At 46.1% G+C, this 18,483-nt stretch overlaps 2 protein-coding genes across 3 annotated transcripts; one reads left to right on the top strand and one right to left on the bottom strand.

The window, feature by feature from the left end:
- Positions 1–5,196: 5,196 nt before the first annotated feature.
- LOC124013127 (tripartite motif-containing protein 16-like) lies at positions 5,197–8,543 on the top strand. 2 transcript variants are annotated; one of them, XM_046327309.1, is made up of 7 exons: positions 5,197–5,823; positions 6,679–6,769; positions 6,964–7,202; positions 7,396–7,497; positions 7,800–7,953; positions 8,104–8,163; positions 8,377–8,543. In XM_046327309.1, the coding sequence occupies exons 1-7, from the start codon at positions 5,236–5,238 to the stop codon at positions 8,451–8,453; spliced, it is 1,311 nt and encodes a 436-aa protein (XP_046183265.1). In that variant the 5' UTR covers positions 5,197–5,235; the 3' UTR covers positions 8,454–8,543. The 2 variants fall into 2 exon arrangements, with proteins under 2 accessions (XP_046183265.1, XP_046183266.1); XM_046327310.1 differs by lacking the exon at positions 7,396–7,497.
- A 3,895-nt stretch (positions 8,544–12,438) lies between these two features.
- Positions 12,439–17,454, bottom strand: LOC124013126 (tyrosinase-like). Its single transcript, XM_046327308.1, has 5 exons — positions 16,489–17,454; positions 14,827–15,043; positions 14,360–14,507; positions 14,044–14,225; positions 12,439–13,872 (listed from the first exon to the last, which is right to left on the bottom strand). The coding sequence occupies exons 1-5, from the start codon at positions 17,314–17,316 to the stop codon at positions 13,619–13,621; spliced, it is 1,629 nt and encodes a 542-aa protein (XP_046183264.1). The 5' UTR covers positions 17,317–17,454; the 3' UTR covers positions 12,439–13,618.
- Positions 17,455–18,483: the final 1,029 nt, after the last annotated feature.

Consider the following 18,483-nt stretch of genomic DNA (forward strand, 5'->3'; position numbering starts at 1 on the left):
TTGATCTAATATCTCTGTTCCCACCCCATAAAGTGCCATACAATGCTAATTGCTGCCGCCACCGCCACCGCCGCCGCTGCTGCTTCTTATTCTTCTATAGAATGGTGGTCCTCAAACAATTGTTATAGGTGTATTCTGCCACCTACTGTATTGGCTGTGTATCAGCCTACTTTTCTAAAATCAGCTGCCACCACATCATCTATCATCTGTGATTTACATCCCATTCCTGCACTACAGTTGACAACCATGGCCACGAACGCCAAAACAAACAACCTTCTTGAAGCACATGTTATTCCTATCTCTCTCTATTGGCCTCAGCCTACTCACAAGGATCCTCTTAGGATCAGGCTGGTCATGGCTCACAACACCATTATCCCAGAAACCCTAGACCCACTCCAATTTGCATACCGCCCCAACAGATTCACAGATGATGCAATCTCTATTGCACTCCACACTGCAACACCTATGTGAGAATGCTATTAATTGACTACAGCTCAGCGTTCAACACCATAGTGCCCTCAAAAAGGCTCATCAAACAATAAGCTAAGGACCCTGGGACTAACACCTCCCTCTGCAACTGGATCCTGGACTTCCTGACGGGCCGCCCCCAGGTGGTAAGGGTAGGTAACAACACATCCACCACGCTGATCCTCAACACAGGGGCCCCTCAGGGGTGCGTGCTCAGTCCCCTCCTGTACTCCCTGTTCACTCATGAATGCACGGCCAGGCACGACTCCAACACCATCATTAAGTTTGCCGATGACACAATAGTGGTAGGCCTGATCACCAACAATGACAAGTCAGCCTATAGGGTGCCAGGACAACAACCTCTCCATCAATGTGATCAGGACAAAGGAGATGATTGTGCTCTACAGGAAAAGGAGGACTGAGCACGCCCCCATTCTCATCAAATGGGCTGTAGTGGAGCAGGTTGACAGCTTCAAATTCCTTGGTGTCCACATTACCAACAAACTAACATGGTCCAAGCACACCAAGACAGACGTAAAGAGGGCACAACAAAAACTATTTCCCCTCAGCAGACTGAAAAGATTTGGCATGGGTCCTCAGATCCTCAAAAGGTTCGACAGCTGCACCATCAAGAGCATCCTGACTGGTTGCATCACTGCCTGGTATGGCAACTGCTCGGCCTTTGACCGCAAGGCACTACAGAGGGTAATGCGTACGGCCCAGTACATCACCGGGGCCAAGCTTCCTGCCATCCAGGATCTCTATACCAGGTGGTGTCAGAGGAAGGCCCTAAAAATTGTCAAAGAGGCCTCCCGGGTGGCGCAGTGATCTAAGGCACTGCATCACAGTGCTAGCTGTGCCACCAGAGACTCTGGGTTCGAGCCCAGGCTCTGTCGCTGCCGGCCGCGACCGGGAGGTCCATGGGGCGACGCACAATTGGCCTAGCGTCATCCGGGTTAGGGAGGGTTTGGCCGGTAGGGATATCCTTGTCTCATCGCTCACTAGCGACTCCTGTGGCGGGCCGGGCGCAGTGCACACTGACCAGGTCACTAGTTGCACGGTGTTTCCTCTGACACATTGGTGCGGCTGGCGCATTGCAAGCATACAAAGGTTATCACATATATACACAGTAATCATGGCATTGGTGTAACACTCATAAAATGCACATGGGCAACTAACAGCTTACTACGCAACATACTTAATAGCTACAGTCTACATATCTCCCTGGCATATTACATAATTTATGCAGCAGCATACAATACATTTTTGGACTCACCTTTTGTGCATATTTTTTCATCAAACTTTCATAAAATTCTGTCATTCTCTGGATTTATGGTGCATTCAAGACAACTGGGTCGAATCATGACGTCAGTGATCTTCAGGTCGATGCTTTAAAAAGAGGAATTCCGAGTTGGATGACCGTTCAAAACTTTTTTTCCCAGTCGGAGCTAGTTTTCTCCCCAAGTTCCCAGTTGTCTTGAACTCACTGAAGTCTGAGATTTCCCAGTTCCCGAGTTTCTAGTTTTTTGGACGCGGCAGAAGTCTTGCTCAATTGACAGCATGGCAAATGTATTCAACCTTTTCTGATCCATGGTGTTGAATGTTTATCCTTTTTCAGCTTGGAAAAGAGACCCTTAAACCCACATTTGGACCACACACCCACTACACAAAATAACAGGCTAGTGATTGCTTTGCAACTCTTGCAGTTAGCCACTGATTCCTTTCAAACCACTCATTGTTGAATTTGCAATTTCCAACTTGTTGTGTAATGTTTATGTACAATGGCCGATGAGCACGGATACATTTTATCTATCATTTCTCTTCATATGACAAGGATTGAAATGGATTTGCCAGTAGATTGTCAACTCGGTTCATGATGATGACTGCTTGTCCAGCTTGCTAGCTAAGATTGATGTAAGATTGAAAGTATGATGCTGACATGATCAGTCCAATCAAAGCTACGGTAGATATAACGTGATTTGACGTCATTCTATCTGTGGCCATTGACCTCGAGACTTCTTGGATGGGCACTTCTAATGTACCTCTATGGCAGCACCCAAGGGGCTTGAATTGTCGAGCTCTCCCCCTAGATTCTGCGGGGACGTAGTGTCCCCATGTGTGACAGAACACTGAGCCAATCACGGCGCAACTAGAGAACATCATCAACCCCTACGCTCCGTATTTGCTGGATGGCTGACCCACCACCACAGAAAGCACTGAGCTAGGCTGAAACACCTGCCTTTTGGAGCTGCCTTACTCAAGAAAGCAACAAAAAAAAGAGACCATGCTTGTATGCAGCTTTATTAATTCAAAGATCTATTCTTTTTTTTGTTACATGGTTTGCAAACTGATATGTGACATGTATTAATGGCAAAATAACATGCAAAACAATGTATTATTATTATTATTTATTCATGTTGCTAAACAGGTGGGGCTCAAAACAGGTGCCCTGAATGATGGGTCCCCACTGAGCCTTGTACGTTCCAGTCTCAGCCCTGTGATTACACTTTCCTCCCTTCTCTCTTGACCTGATGACCTCGCTGCCCCCACCTTTTCCTGGATCTTATACAGGCACCTTCCCCTTTCTACAACTCTTGCCATTTGTTTTTTAACCTCTGCTATCATCAACCCCTTGGCTTCTGCTTTACTGGTGGACAATTCCATGTCAACATTAGGATGTTTAAAAAGAGCCTGCTTGATGATAACATCCACCTCCTCATTCCACTGTACTCCCACATGAGCTGGTACCCAGAGGAGCATCACAAATACAGAGAGGTTCATTGGGCAAAATAGTAAGCAGCATCATCTGGATATGTGTGCAACAACAATTCAACATTCACCTTCTGCTGCCATTTCTGTCAAGCCGTCTATGCATACAGTTTAACGCACATGTTCGATAAATCCAACGTATGCACCACACAGAACGCACACTACAACGCAATGCTGCAAGGCAAACGCAGCATTCCATTGGAAATAAGTGTACGTCCAGTGTACCAAAATCAATGACACTGTCGGTGTGATCGTAGATTTGTTTTTCACAGAAACGTTTGGAATGCCTTGGCCAGACTTCGGTCAATTAACAGAACCTGTGAAATTGTCTAATTAGTTTAGGTCATTGGTTAATTAAATTCACCTGGTGCTCCATTAGCCTAGTCTATGAAAATACCAGGTGGGTTGCCCAGGCAAATCTGCAATTGAATACTACGGTCATTACAACGTTTTTAGAAAAGGCTTTGTTTGAAAATATACAAGTCGGTTTGGCTCGAAGTCTGTCGCACATTGTTTTACCAGCTTAAGTTGAACGTTACGCACACCAACTATTGACGCTTTCTGACCATGCAAGCATCAAAGGCAGGTGTGTCTCTGCGTAACATTGCTCTAACTCCTGAAAGGATTCCTACCTTTATAATTCCGTCAAGGCTGCGATATCCCCGTACGCAGCTAGATTCAGAAACGGATCAGTCAAGACTGATGTCCCCGATTAGCCCCAACCAACACCTGTCCGCATCTACTCCGTCCTCTCGGCTCCCTCGACTACCATTGACACCAACTATGAGGGCCAAGCTTCACCGGAACCTCTCACCGGGAGAGGACCTATCTGACCCATCCACCCGAGCTGCAATGTCCCTGCCACACGTCGACAAAGTCACCACCTCATACGGCTTCCGTGCGCTCGCCCAGAGTCCATGTACGCGGCGAAGGGAATCGCTATTCCACAAGGGTGTGACGACCACAGGACCATCCTTTGAACCCAACATGGACTGTCTCTCTCGCACAACTCGTCCAAGTTATTCTGTAGACCTTGGAGACCAGCGCAGGACCACAAGCACCAACTCTAACCTGGCTGACGTGCCCCCAATCACGGCAGCCCCTTCTCCTTCTGTTCAGATTCTGAAGACCGGTAGAGTGGCTGGTCTACAGGTACTGTTCACCAAACCTCTCGCTGCTTTGAAAGCCTTAACACCAGTGCGTAGACGGAAGGACCAGGTCAAAGCCCATGGATGGTCGTAGGAGAGCTAGGGGCCCATTTTGCTACAACAGTGCCAGTCCAATTTGTTTCAATCCAAATGTATGTCATTTTTGTGAGCTTTGTCAAAATAAATGCATTTTAATACGTGTCTTATCTTTCCATTAAGACTAGTTTTTAATGTCTACTTTCATCTTTGGTGTATAGGCCTATTGTCAACATCTGAAAGTAACGTTTGGATTGTCGACATACAGCATGCCCTTGCTCATTTCCAGTAATGAGGCAAGCCCAGGGGCCATAGGCTTACTTATAAGAATCCCATGGAAAAAGTTGAAGTGTTTTTCACAAGTCTTATTTAAATGATTCCTGTGAAGACAAAATATCTTCTAAAGTAGAACTCTATTTCAGGGCTGTGGGATGAGTATTTCATATTCTGTTGCTTTATCCATTTATAAAACAACTTATTAATCTACATGACTGGAAAGTCTTAGGTTTATATATCACTGATTGTTCTTCCATGGCTGTGCAGTGCTGTATAGTATGTCTGCTTTGAGTCCTTTCAGAAAGGACCGATATACATTCTAATGATTTATATTTGAGAATGTTTTTTTAATGTTAAAAGGCCTTCAACCTAATTAAACCCCCTATGTCTTTAAGTTGCTTGCTCTTTCTAACCCCATCCCTCTGGCAGAACCCTCTGGCAGAACCAGGAAGTCGCTCCTACAAACTTTTCTCCCCCCCTTTCCGTTTTGAAAGAGAAACTGATTCGAGTCTGTCTTTGTGAGTGAAAAGCAGTCCAAATGGCTCAACAGGGAGTTCTGCTTGACCAGGATCAGTTCTGTTGTTCGGTCTGTCTGGATCTAAAGGAGCCGGTAACTACAGGCTGTGGACACAGTTACTGTAGGAGCTGTATTGAGGGCTGCTGGGATCAGGATGACCAGAGGGGCGTCTACAGCTGCCCCCAGTGCAGACAGACCTTCACTCCAAGACCTGCTCTGAGAAAAAATGGCATGTTGGCTGAGGTTGTGGAGAAACTGAAGCAGACCGGACCCCAGGCTGCGCTACCTGTTTTGTGCTATGCTGGACCTGGAGATGTGGCGTGTGATTTCTGCACTGGGACCAGAAAGCAGAAATCCCTCATGTCCTGTCTGGTGTGTTTGGTGTCTTACTGTGAGACTCACCTCCAACCTCACTATGATATTCCTGGCCTAAAGAAGCACACGCTGGTCAAAGCCACTGCGCAACTACAGGAAAAGATCTGCTCTCATCATGACAAACTGCTGGAGGTTTACTGTCGTACCGACCAGAAGTGTATCTGTGTGCTGTGTATGGATGAACATAAAGGCCATTATACACTGTCAGTAGCAGCAGAGAGGACTGAGAAACAGGTAAAACTAGATCAACCTGTGAATCTCTGATAAACATCTAATCAGCCCTGGCTGGGTTAATACTATTTACCAACCTCAAACCTTGAATGAATGTCGATTTTAACCTAGATTCTCCAAATGTATCACCATTTTACAAAGTCAAAAGCCATTGCTATTATTTTTATTTAACTGGGCAAGTCAGTTAAGAACAAATTCTTATTTACAATGACGGCCTAACAAAAGGTGAAAGACCTCCTGCGGGTACGGGGGCTGGGATTAAAAATAAATATAGGACAAAACACACATCACGACAAGAGAGACCTAAGAAAACAACAGCATGGCAGCAACACATGACAACACAGAATGGTAGCAGCACAACATGTCAGCAGCACAAAAATTGGTACAAGCATTATTGGGCACAGACAACAGCACAAAGGGCAAGAAGGTAGAGACAACACATCACGCGAAGCAGCCAGGAGTGTCCATGATTGAGTCTTTGAATGAAGAGATAACTGTCCAGTTTGAGTGTTTTGTTGCAGCTAGTTCCAGTCGCTAGCTGCAGCGAATTGAAAAGATGAGCGACCCAAGGGTGTGTGCGCTTTGGGGACCTTTAACAGAATGTGACTGGCAGAACGAGTGTTGTATGTGAAGGATGGCGGCTGCAGTAGATATCTCAGTTAGGGGGGAGTGAGGCCTAAGAGGGTTTTATAAATAAGCATCAACCAGTGGGTCTTGCGACGGGTATACAGAGATCACCAGTTTACAGAGGAGTATAGAGTGCAGTGATGTGCACTCTAAACTAATCTAAATAACTTGTTATGAGTCCACATTTAGTTTAAAGGGATATTTCACTGTAGCTCCACTTTTTCTCCACAGACACAGCTGGGGATGAGTCAGCAGAAAGCAGAGAGTCCAGAGGAGAGAGAAGGAGTTGAAGGAGCTCCAACAGGCTGTGGAGTCTCTCAAGGCAAGTACATTATTGTTGACCAAAAGAGATGCACCGTGTCACTTCCTTCTTCCAGTCAGCCAGTGAGAGACGACGATTCAGTTCCCCTTGAGCACCACTGTGGGGAACAGGCTGTCTTGGCTCCCAGTTAGCTAGGGAATACAGCATGCTGCTTAACATGGAGCCTTCTCTTCTCTGTCTGTGTGTCCTAACAGCGCTCTGCACAGGAAAGGAAGCTGCAGAGGACAATGAGAGGATCTTTACAGAGCTGATCCGCTCCCTGGAGAAACTGCACACCGAGGCGAAGGAGCTGATAAAAGCCCAGGCGAAAGCTCAAGTGAGTCGTGCTGAAGGACTCCTGGAGCAACTGGAGCAGGAGATAGCTGAGCTAAAGAGGAAAGACACTGAGCTGGAGCAGCTCTCACACACAGAGGATCACATCCATTTCCTCCAAGTAACTATACTGCAATTTGCCTTGTTAAAAGGAATAACCAATTCTGTCAATAACCTTTCAACTGTGTTTCTATCTCTCTCTGTCTCTCTCGCTCGGACTCATTTTTACTTGTGTACTTTGGAGCATAGGCCTAATGTCCATTTCTGAATGTAAATGTCTGCTCGCAAGTAACATTTGGATTGTCCACATACAGCATGCCCTTGCTCGGTCGCACACTTCCCGTAACAAGGCAAGGGCGGCAAGCCCAGGGGCCATAGGCTATCAAACACCTAAGAATCCTCCGGAAAAAGCTGAAGTAAAAACGTTCTTCACTAAAGTCTGTGATTCTTCTCTTCTGAACTATTACTGTATTTCAGGGCTGTTGGTTGAATATTCCGTTGATGTGTCAGTGCATTAACCTGTAGGCCATTGTTAATCATTTATTAATCTACAAGACAACAGGAAAGTCTGAGGTTTTTTAGAATACTGATGGCTTTTGTTTCTTGTGTCTGCAGTGTTTTAAAAAAAATATTCATTTCAGTACATTCTATACTTGAGAATGTTTCTACATTCATTTATTTCATGTTCTCCTTGTGTCTGTCTCTTGTGTTCTCTCAGTCTTACTCCGATCCTAGTGTATCTTCTTCAGACTTACCCGCTATGGTTGCTAGTCCTCATCAGTACTTTGGAGACGTGAGCGAGGCTGTGTCTGAGCTGAGGGAGAAACTACAAGGCTTCCTTAAAGAACAACGGACCAAGATCTCCAGCGCAGGTGGGTTAAACACAACACAGAAATAATCATAAATAATCATAAAAACATTCAACTTTAGACAAAAGGTCCCAGACTTAACGTTATACATGTGTAATATTGTAGATGGGATGGTAACATTCCCCCTCTCTCTGTGAACATGTTTGTGTCTAGTGAATACAGTGGATGTTCTATTACCTCCTGAGCCCAAGACCAGAGAACAGTTCTTACCATGTGAGTCTCTTCATCCTGACGTAACTTACAATTTTACACACCCTCGTATTGAATTATACAGCAATGGTAGATGTAGTCAAAAACGAGGTAGCTATCTGACTCCTGCACCGATTGGATCTCTGCTCTGCACTAATCAAACACAGGGTACAGGCCAGGGTACAGTATAATATTATAGTATTATTCTCCCCTCATTGGACTCTGTTCTTCTTCCAGATTCCTGTCAGCTGACTCTGGACCCAAACACAGCACATTCTTCACCCCCAGAAACCTCCTTTTACTCTCTGTTCTAGACAACCAATCCTTATTGCTTTTAGCCGCACCCTTATTCTACTCCTCCTATGTTCCTCTGGCGATGTAGAGGTGAATCCAGGCCCTGCAGTGCCTAGCTCCACTCCTATTCCCCAGGCGCCTTGGTTTCATGCATGTTAACACTAGAAGCCTCCTCCCTAAGTTTGTTCTATTCACTGCTTTAGCACACTCTGCCAACCCGGATGTTCTAGCTGTGTCTGAATCCTGGCTTAGGAAGACAACCAAAAATTCTGACATTTTAATTCCAAACTACAACATTTTCAGACAAGATAGAACTGCCAAAGGGGGCGGTGTTGCAATCTACTGCAAAGATAGCCTGCAGAGTTCTGTCCTACTATCCAGGTCTGTACCCAAACAATTTGAACTTCTACTTTTAAAAATCCACTAAAACCAAGTCTCTCACCGTTGCCGCCTGCTATAGACTACCCTCTGCCCCCAGCTGTGCTCTGGACACCATATGTGAACTGATTGCACCCCATCTATCTTCAGAGCTCGTGCTGCTAGGTGACCTAAACTGGAACATGCTTAACACCCCAGCCATCCTACAATCTAAACTTGATGCCCTCAATCTCACACAAATTATCAATGAACCTACCAGGTACCTCCCCAAAGCCTTAAACACGGGCACCCTCATAGATATCATCCTAACCAACTTCCCCTTTAAATACACCTCTGCTGTCTTCAACCAAGATCTCAGCGATCACTGCCTCATTGCCTGCATCCGTAATGGGTCAGCGGTCAAACGACCTCCACTCATCACTGTAAAACGCTCCCTGAAACACTTCAGCGAGCAGGCCTTTCTAATCGACCTGGCCGGGGTATCCTGGAAGGATATTGATCTCATCCCGTCAGTAGAGGATGCCTGGATATTTTTTTTTAAATGCCTTCCTAACCATCTTGAATAAACATGCCCCATTCAAGAAATGTAGAACCAGGAACAGATATAGCCCTTGGTTCTCCCCAGACCTGACTGCCCTTAACCAACACAAAAACATCCTATGGTGTTCTGCATTAGCATCGAACAGCCCCTGTGATATGCAGCTGTTCAGGGAAGCTAGAAACCATTATACACAGGCAGTTAGAAAAGCCAAGGCTAGCTTTTTCAAGCAGAAATTTGCTTCCTGCAACACTAACTCAAAAAAGTTCTGGGACACTGTAAAGTCCATGGAGAATAAGAACACCTTCTCCCAGCTGCCCACTGCACTGAAGATAGGAAACACTGTCACCACTGATAAATCCACCATAATTGAGAATTTCAATAAGCATTTTTCTACGGCTGGCCATGCTTTCCACCTGGCTACTCCTACTCGGGTCAACAGCACTGCACCCCCAACAGCAATTCGCCCAAGCCTTCCCCATTTCTCCTTCTCCCAAATCCGTTCAGCTGATGTTCTGATAGAGCTGCAAAATCTGGACCCCTACAAATCAGCCGGGCTAGACAATCTGGACCCTTTCTTTCTAAAATTATCTGCCGAAATTGTTGCCACCCCTAATACTAGCCTGTTCAACCTCTCTTTCGTGTCGTCTGAGATTCTCAAAGATTGGAAAGCAGCTGCGGTCATCCCCATCTTCAAAGGTGGGGACACTCTTGACCCAAACTGCTACAGACCTATATCTATCCTACCATGTCTTTCTAAGGTCTTCGAAAGCCAAGTCAACAAACAGATTAACGACCATTTCGAATCTCACCATACCTTCTCTGCTATGTAATCTGGTTTCAGAGCTGGTCATGGGTGCACCTCAGCCACGCTCAAGGTCCTAAACAATATCTTAACCGCCATTGATAAGAAACATTACTGTGCAGCCGTATTCATTGATCTGGCCAAGGCTTTTGACTCTGTCAATCACCACATCCTCATCGGCAGACTCGAAAGCCTTGGTTTCTCAAATGATTGCCTCACCTGGTTCACCAACTACTTCTCTGATAGAGTTCAGTGTGTCAAATCGGAGGGTCTGCTGTCCGGACCTCTGGCAGTCTCTATGGGGGTGCCACAGGGTTCAATTCTTGGACCGACTCTCTTCTCTGTATACATCAATGAGGTCGCTCTTGCTGCTGGTGAGTCTCTAATCCACCTCTACGCAGACGACCCCATTCTGTATACTTCTGGCCCTTCTTTGGACACTGTGTTAACAACCCTCCAGGCAAGCTTCAATGCCATACAACTCTCCTTCCGTGGCCTCCAATTGCTCTTAAATACAAGTAAAACTAAATGCATGCTCTTCAACCGATCGCTACCTGCACCTACCCGCCTGTCCAACATCACTACTCTGGACGGCTCTGACTTAGAATACGTGGACAACTACAAATACTTAGGTGTCTGGTTAGACTGTAAACTCTCCTTCCAGACCCATATCAAACATCTCCAATCCAAAGTTAAATCTAGAATTGGCTTCCTATTTCGCAACAAAGCATCCTTCATTCATGCTGCCAAACATTTCCTTGTAAAACTGACCATCCTACCAATCCTCGACTTTGGCGATGTCATTTACAAAATAGCCTCCAATACCCTACTCAACAAATTGGATGCAGTCTATCACAGTGCAATCCGTTTTGTCACCAAAGCCCCATATACTACCCACCATTGCGACCTGTACTCTCTCGTTGGCTAGCCCTCGCTTCATACTCGTCGCCAAACCCACTGGCTCCATGTCATCTACAAGACCCTGCTACGTAAAGTCCCCCCTTATCTCAGCTCGGTGGTCACCATAGCATCTCTCACCTGTAGCAAACGCTCCAGCAGGTATATCTCTCTAGTCACCCCCAAAACCAATTCTTTCTTTGGCCGCCTCTCCTTCCAGTTCTCTGCTGCCAATGACTGGAACGAACTACAAAAATCTCTGAAACTGGAAACACTTATCTCCCTCACTAGCTTTAAGCACCAACTGTCAGAGCAGCTCACAGATTACTGCACCTGTACATAGTCCACCTATAATTTAGCCCAAACAACTACCTCTTTCCCAACTGTATTTTATTTATTTATTTATTTTGCTCCTTTGCACCCCATTATTTTTATTTCTACTTTGCACATTCTTCCATTGCAAAACTACCATTCCAGTGTTTTACTTGCTATATTGTATTTACTTTGCCACCATGGCCTTTTTTGCCTGTACCTCCCTTCTCACCTCATTTGCTCACATTGTATATAGACTTGTTTATACTGTATTATTGACTGTATGTTTGTTTTACTCCATGTGTAACTCTGTGTCGTTGTATCTGTCGAACTGCTTTGCTTTATCTTGGCCAGGTCGCAATTGTAAATGAGAACTTGCTCTCAACTTGCCTACCTGGTTAAATAAAGGTGAAATATTTTTTTTTAAACATCACAACCTCTCTCTGTCTGATGGGAACAAAAAGATAACAGCTAAACCAGGCCATTCATATCTTGACCATCCAGACAGATTCACTGACCGCTGCCAGGTGCTGTGCAGTGAGGGTCTGTCTGGACGATGTTACTGGGAGGTGGAGAGGAGTGGGAGCGGTGTTTCTATAGCAGCCTCATATAAAGATATTAAGAGAACAGGTGGTAATGACTCAGTATTAGGACTCAATGACAAGTCCTGGAGTTTACGGCATCATCATGGTGGTTATCATTTCAGACACAATAATGTTGCCACTCAAGTATCAGGCCCTCTGTCATCCAGAGTAGGAGTGTACCTGGATCACAAGGCAGGTTCTCTGTCCTTCTACAGTGTTTCTGGTACAATGAGCCTCCTCCACAGAGTCCAGACCACATTCACTCAGCCCCTCTATCCTGGGTTTGGCTTTGGCTATTTTGGAGATACCGCAGAGCTGTGTAAGTTGTAGAGGTGGCCTTACTGGATGTGCTTTATCATGTACTTTAACCCTGTGCTGTTATTGCATTCTATGATTTAAGACGATATCTTGACGCTTGGTTGAGCTCGGGCGGTGTGCCGGTAGACAGAGATCCCGCTTTGGAGCCAACAGAATGACCCAAGAATGCACAATCCGATGTAAATCAAGCACATCTACTGTAAAAGGGTGCCTTTTTATTGTTTATGTTTACCACAGGAGGTTGGTGGCACCTTAATTGGGGTGAATGGGCTTGTGGTAATGGCTGGAGTGGAATTGGTGGAATGGTATCAAATACAAACACATGTCTCCTAATGTTTGATGCCAGTCCATTTGCTCCGTTCCAGCCATCATTATGAGCCGTCCAATGCAATACTCCTTTTTCAATATTTCATTACTCTATATTCCTACTAAAGTCAAAGGCAGTGTGAGTTGACATAGCACTGTAAAATATAACTATAAAATATGTTCATGGCACAACTCCTAACATAGTCCAATAAAAAGTATGAGCTGGAGCACCCCCAGAGTACATTATTTAGTGTTGAGGTGCTGACTAACGGAGAATAAACTGGAAGCTAGAAAAACAAAGAGTCGCACACTCTCATTGCTCATTGGGCTAAACAGTGTGGTAGTTGGGGCTAATCAGTGTGGTAGTTGGGGCTAAACAGTGTGGTAGTTGGGGCTAAACAGTGTGGTAGTTAGGGTAGTTGGGACTAAACAGTGTGCTCGTTGGGGTAAATGGGGCTAAACAGTGTGGTAGTTGGGGCTAAACAGTGTGGTAGTTGGGGCTAAACAGTGTGGTAGTTGGGGTAGTTGGGACTAAACAGTGTGCTCGTTGGGGTAAATGGGGCTAAACAGTGTGGTAGTTGGGACTAAACAGTGTGGTAGTTGGGGTAAATGGGGCTAAACAGTGTGGTATTTGGGACTAAACAGTGTGGTAGTTGGGGTAGTTGGGACTAAACAGTGTGGTAGTAGGGGTAGTTGGGACTAAACAGTGTGGTAGTTGGGATTAAACAGTGTGGGATTTGGGACTAAACAGTGTGGTAGTTGGGACTAAACAGTGTGGTAGTTGGGACTAAACAGTGTGGTAGTTGGGACTAAACAGTGTGGTAGTTGGGACTAAACAGTGGGGTAGTTGGGACTAAATAGTGTGGTAGTTGGGGTAGTTGGGACTAAACAGTGTGGTAGTTGGGACTAAACAGTGTGGTAGTTGGGACTAAACAGTGTGGTAGTTGGGACTAAACAGTGGGGTAGTTGGGACTAAATAGTGTGGTAGTTGGGGTAGTTGGGACTAAACAGTGTGGTAGTTGGGACTAAACAGTGTGGTAGTTGGGACTAAACAGTGTGGTAGTTGGGGGTATCACTATCACTGCTGATGATGAGAGGTTCCCTCTCTGGTAGGTGGAACGCTGAACTCTTCTCCCCGAGTTGCCATGGCCACGCATCCCAACACATCCGGGTCATAGTAGCAGCTACTGCAGCCACAGTCATGGTAACCAGCGCCCCCAGGGCCAACGCCCCTAGCAACCAGGGCCACACCTCCATCATTAGCTCCAGGTAAGGACTGAGAACCTCCGATATCCTCTGATCTGGAGGGGAGGAGCAAGGGATGAGAGGAGAGGAGAAGGGGAGGGGAAGAGAGGAGAGGAGGGGAGGAGTCCTTTAAAATCCTTCAGCCGTTCACGATTAAAACATGCATATTACTAAATTAGTCAGTCAAACAACACACACCCACGCTGACACTCACACACTGTACTTACCTGAGTTGAGCATGTAGGAGTATTGGTACCCCAATTCTTTGCTGGAGGTAAAGTATTCTATGTTTCTGTGTAGAGGTATGAAGGGCACCATGTGGTACTGCCTATTGTGGCCAATGGGAGCATTGAACTCTGGGTAGTGGGTCTGCTCTGGAGCATGTCTCCTCAACCACTGCTCATAGATACTGAAAACAGAGAGAGAGACCGAGAGAGAGAGAGAGAGAGAGAGAAATAGAAATAGAAAGAGAAACAGGGTGTGGGAGAGGTGTGTGTATGCGTGCGTGTGCATGTGTGTGCGTGTGTGTGCGTGCGTGCTAACCTGTCTACGTAGGCGTGGTGCAGTAGGAAAATAGGGTCGTTAGCTGACCCCTGGACTGAAGACATTGAGCCGTTCATGAAGATATGAAGAGAGGCGTGCATCCCCATCACCCTACTGTTACCCAGGCCTGTCTGAGGGTTCCCAAAACCTATAGGTCAGGGGTTAGAGGTTAGATGTCATCCCAACCACCCTACTGTTACCCAGGCCTGTCTGAGGGTTCCCAAAACCTATAGGTCAGGGGTTAGAGGTTAGATGTCATCCCCATCACCACACTGTTACCCATGCCTGTCACAGGGCTGCCGAAACAATAGAGGTCAGGGGTTAGAAGTCAAGGGTTAAAGGTCAGAACACAACACCAGAGTTAGGGTTAGAACAATGCTCTCTAGAGTGTTCTAGAACTACTGACTTTCTAGAGGTCTATAACTAATAACACAAACACAAACACACACACATACACCCCTACTTACCTTCTAGTGTGTTTCTGAAGCTGAAGTTAGCGGAGCGGTCCATGGCTCCCGTGTCGTAATCACGGAGACTGACCGTGAACTCCACCTCTGCTGCCGTCGGCAACCGCGCAACCAAGTTATGGTCGTGGTTTCCAGGGTTACGAAGCAACGGCCCCTCGTCGTTACCATCACACAGAACCCCCCTCACACTGTAGTCTTCCACCCGTGAACACATCACCTACACAAACACACACACACACACAAAAGTATTGAATCAGGACGACTGCATGCCACATGATTGTGTTAGTCTGCTGAGCTAAAGCCTAGGACAAAGCATTGAAGTAGCTGTCCAGTGAAACTCTCACTTTTAAAATTCCGTTAACTCATACCCAAATTATGTTGTTGACTCATTGTATACTTAGAAAGTCTCTTCTCTTCCTCACAACTTTCTTTCCCTGCTGAATTATTGGGTTATCTAACCAACCACCCATATATACTGGTGCTCCTCTCCTCTCTCCCACATGCGCACAGCCTCCCACCACGCAAGGAGAGAGAGAGAGGGAGTGTGTGTGTGTGTGTGTGTGAGAGTGTGTGTGTTAATCACAGAACATGGCCTCTGGCAGAAACATAAGGTTATCAGACTTTCTCCTGATCACCACCCTCCTCTACCCGTCTTCTCTCCTCTTTTCTCCTCTCCTTCCCTCTCCTCACTTCCTCTCATCACCCCACTCTCTTCTCTTCCCCTCTCATCTCATCTCCCCAGTCCTCTCCTCTTTCCTCCTCTCATCTCCTCTCCCCAGTCCTCTCCTCTTTCCTCCTCTCATCTCCTCTCTCCTGTCCTCTCTTCTCTCATCTCCTCTCCCCAGTCCTCTCCTCTTTCCTCCTCTCATCTCCTCTCCCCAGTCCTCTCCTCTTTCCTCCTCTCATCTCCTCTCTCCTGTCCTCTCTTCTCTCATCTCCTCTCCCCAGTCCTCTCATCTTTCCTCCTCTCATCTCCTCTCCCCAGTCCTCTCCTATCCTCCACCCCTTCTCCCTCCTATCTAGATTACAGCGGAGCTCAACAATGATAGTATATCATCACAGTATTCATTCAAGTCATCACATGAAAAGTAATGAAGAAAAGTTAAATAATGAAAATGTCTCTTCACATTTTGTGAGTTGAGAAGCATACACTGTGTGGTTGATTACATCTCGATAGTCGCTTCTCCTTGACCAAGTCAAGGGCCTGTACATAGATATAGTTAGACAGAGATTTGCAAAAGACGCCAAGCAAAGATACCATGAAACAACACTCTAACTTGTTTTCTGGGAGTTTGAGCCTCTGTGTCATTAGTTTAAGTTCAAGATTAAATTTGAGTTCAATTTGAGCTGGCACACATGTTGATGTGATACGTACAGATGTAGGCTCTTAATTTGATCACTCTTTTGTTGCTGTTCATGGAGCAGTTTCGACTACTGTGACTATTAATACCGTATATGATAAAACCTGGTTAGCGGACTCCTCTTCTCCAGACCTCCCGTAACCATGAATTAAAATGCAACACTTTGGAGACTATTGTGAACTTCTAAGAACAATGTCAAGATGAGAGTGAGATGAAGGGAGGAGAAAAGAGGAGGAGGAGTGAAGAGAAATGAGAGAGGAAGATGATGGAAGAAACAGGAAGAGGATGAAAGGTGTCTCACCCTCCAAGAAGAGAACACTGAAGCAGGGCTGATGAGGTTGGGATCTCGCAGGCTCTGGGCGCCCATCAGGTCTTCGGTGCAGATGTCACAGCCCTGCGCGTCTCTCCAGTCCCAGTACGGGATGGAGAACTCAAAGTCCCCGGTCAGTTTTCGGATCTCGCGCTCCCAGTGCAGCAGGTACACACGGTGCCACGGCAGAAAGGCGGGAGCCCAGTGGGCGAAGTCCACATCGGTCCAGACATTCCCCGGTCCACCGAGAAGAGCATTCCTGGAGACATAGTAGTGCATCCACACAAACACGTCATAGGTCGAGACGTCAGAGAACAGCGGGGTGCTCCCGTTATTCATCTCCCGGTAGGTCCCGGTGGCTATGACATAATCCTGGCTAACGGTGTGCTTGGCCAGGTTGAGGTAAGAGATGAGTTTCCGCCGTTCCGCTGCCGACAGGTGAAACACGTTCCGCCGCACGGACTCTCTCCTCTCCTCGCAGTTAGCCCCAAACAGTCCGAACTGGCACTCTCCGCAGTTGAACCCCATGTAGTTGGAGGCGCACTGGCAGGTCCGGTTATAAAATACCAGAGGCCACCTCTCTCTGTCGTCCAAGCCGGAGAAGGGGTAATTCAGCCCGTTGGGGAGATCCGATACCTCCACGTCCCGGCAGAACCCCCTGCCAGAGCTGGCCCCGCAGGCCGAACCATCCCCTTCCCAGACCGGGCAGCACTCTTTAGAGAGCAGGGCCTCCGTTGTGGCGCAGAGCCTTGGAAACTGCTGCTGGGAGAACCGCAAACACTGGAGGAAAAACACACCGTGGATGAGAAGGAGCCGCATCGCAATACATCACACACGTCCCGTCCCGTCCTGTAACACACACCAGCCCGGTGATGTGTCTTGATAGTAATGGAGAGAGGAGTTGGTAAGTAGAAGTGAGAGAAGGGGAAACACATGTGCCTAGTAGTCCAGCCATATCAGAGTCCCTGCGGCTCTTACTTGACTTCTCCTCCCACACCCGCCCTCCCCCCATCTCTGGCACGGCGGTCACATGCCTCATGACCCTGGTGGTGAGTTTATTTCATGGGTGGCTGGTTCCCTGAACACACACACACACACCGATGGTCTTTCTCACACTAAACAACGGATCTAATTTATTTAATTACACTTCAGGTTTCAAGGGGTGAATAAATGTAGAGAATAAGCATACACATAGTTTTTTTTAAATCACAAAAGCACTTGTCTACAGGTTTCAGTGAAGGCAACTGAAATGTGACTATAAAAATAATGGTATTTTGGTTTCTTCAAGTTTCTTTAAATCATAAAAGATGATTTCTTCTGACACTGTGCTTCACTGCAAGTTTCACAACCACAGAGTTATGTTGTCGTTTTTCCTTTTCTAATCCGTTCTGGTATTTCCCTGCATAAAGGTTGAGCAGCCAGGCGAAGCCAGGATCTCGCATAGCATAGATTAGACAGCATTACAGCCAGGTTGTAATGATTTGTCTACATTTTCGTTTGTTAAGGTTTTTGATTGCTTAGGTTTCCGTTCTACATGTTTGAGTTTACAAAAACATCGTCTAGTCTATAACCCAGATTTTCCAATTTTCCCCTCAGACAAAAGAGTCTCAGTTCAGAAGGCAAACTGTTATCATAGAGAGAAATAGAAGGACAATCATCTGGACAAGCATAATCATTCATGATTCATGATGGTGAATAAATCAGAAATTAATGTCTCAACACGACATCATCACACTTGAGTTACTTATTTGTTTTTTTCAGACACCTGGTGTGAACAAAAAATATCTCTTAATACAATATCGTTGAAGAATGATTCATATATTTTTTGTTTGGCCTAATAATAAATGTCGCTCTCTTACAAAAAGGCTTTCATTTTTAATGCGCTGTCTAGGACAACAAAATACACCAAAAACTCCAATCAAAACGTCATCTCTTCTAATTCCACCCACTGTGACCCACAGGCAAAGCAATCATCTCATTTGAGTT

Source organism: Oncorhynchus gorbuscha, linkage group LG24 (assembly GCF_021184085.1).
Source record: "Oncorhynchus gorbuscha isolate QuinsamMale2020 ecotype Even-year linkage group LG24, OgorEven_v1.0, whole genome shotgun sequence".
In the NCBI taxonomy this organism is placed as follows: Eukaryota; Metazoa; Chordata; class Actinopteri; order Salmoniformes; family Salmonidae; genus Oncorhynchus; species Oncorhynchus gorbuscha.

What these genes read in the sequence shown, in the direction of transcription:
- LOC124013127 (XM_046327309.1), top strand. Translation starts at nt 5,236, where the DNA reads ATGGCTCAACAGGGAGTTCTGCTTGACCAGGATCAGTTCTGTTGTTCG. An exon ending in GACCAAGATCTCCAGCGCAG is followed by an intron (nt 7,954 to 8,103) that starts GTGGGTTAAACA and finishes GTTTGTGTCTAG; the next exon opens with TGAATACAGTGGATGTTCTA. An exon ending in CAGAGAACAGTTCTTACCAT is followed by an intron (nt 8,164 to 8,376) that starts GTGAGTCTCTTC and finishes TTCTTCTTCCAG; the next exon opens with ATTCCTGTCAGCTGACTCTG.
- LOC124013126 (XM_046327308.1), bottom strand. Translation starts at nt 17,316, where the DNA reads ATGCGGCTCCTTCTCATCCACGGTGTGTTTTTCCTCCAGTGTTTGCGG. An exon ending in CAGTGTTCTCTTCTTGGAGG is followed by an intron (nt 15,044 to 16,488) that starts GTGAGACACCTT and finishes GTGTTTGTGTAG; the next exon opens with GTGATGTGTTCACGGGTGGA. An exon ending in CTCCTACATGCTCAACTCAG is followed by an intron (nt 13,873 to 14,043) that starts GTAAGTACAGTG and finishes CCTCCCCTCCAG; the next exon opens with ATCAGAGGATATCGGAGGTT.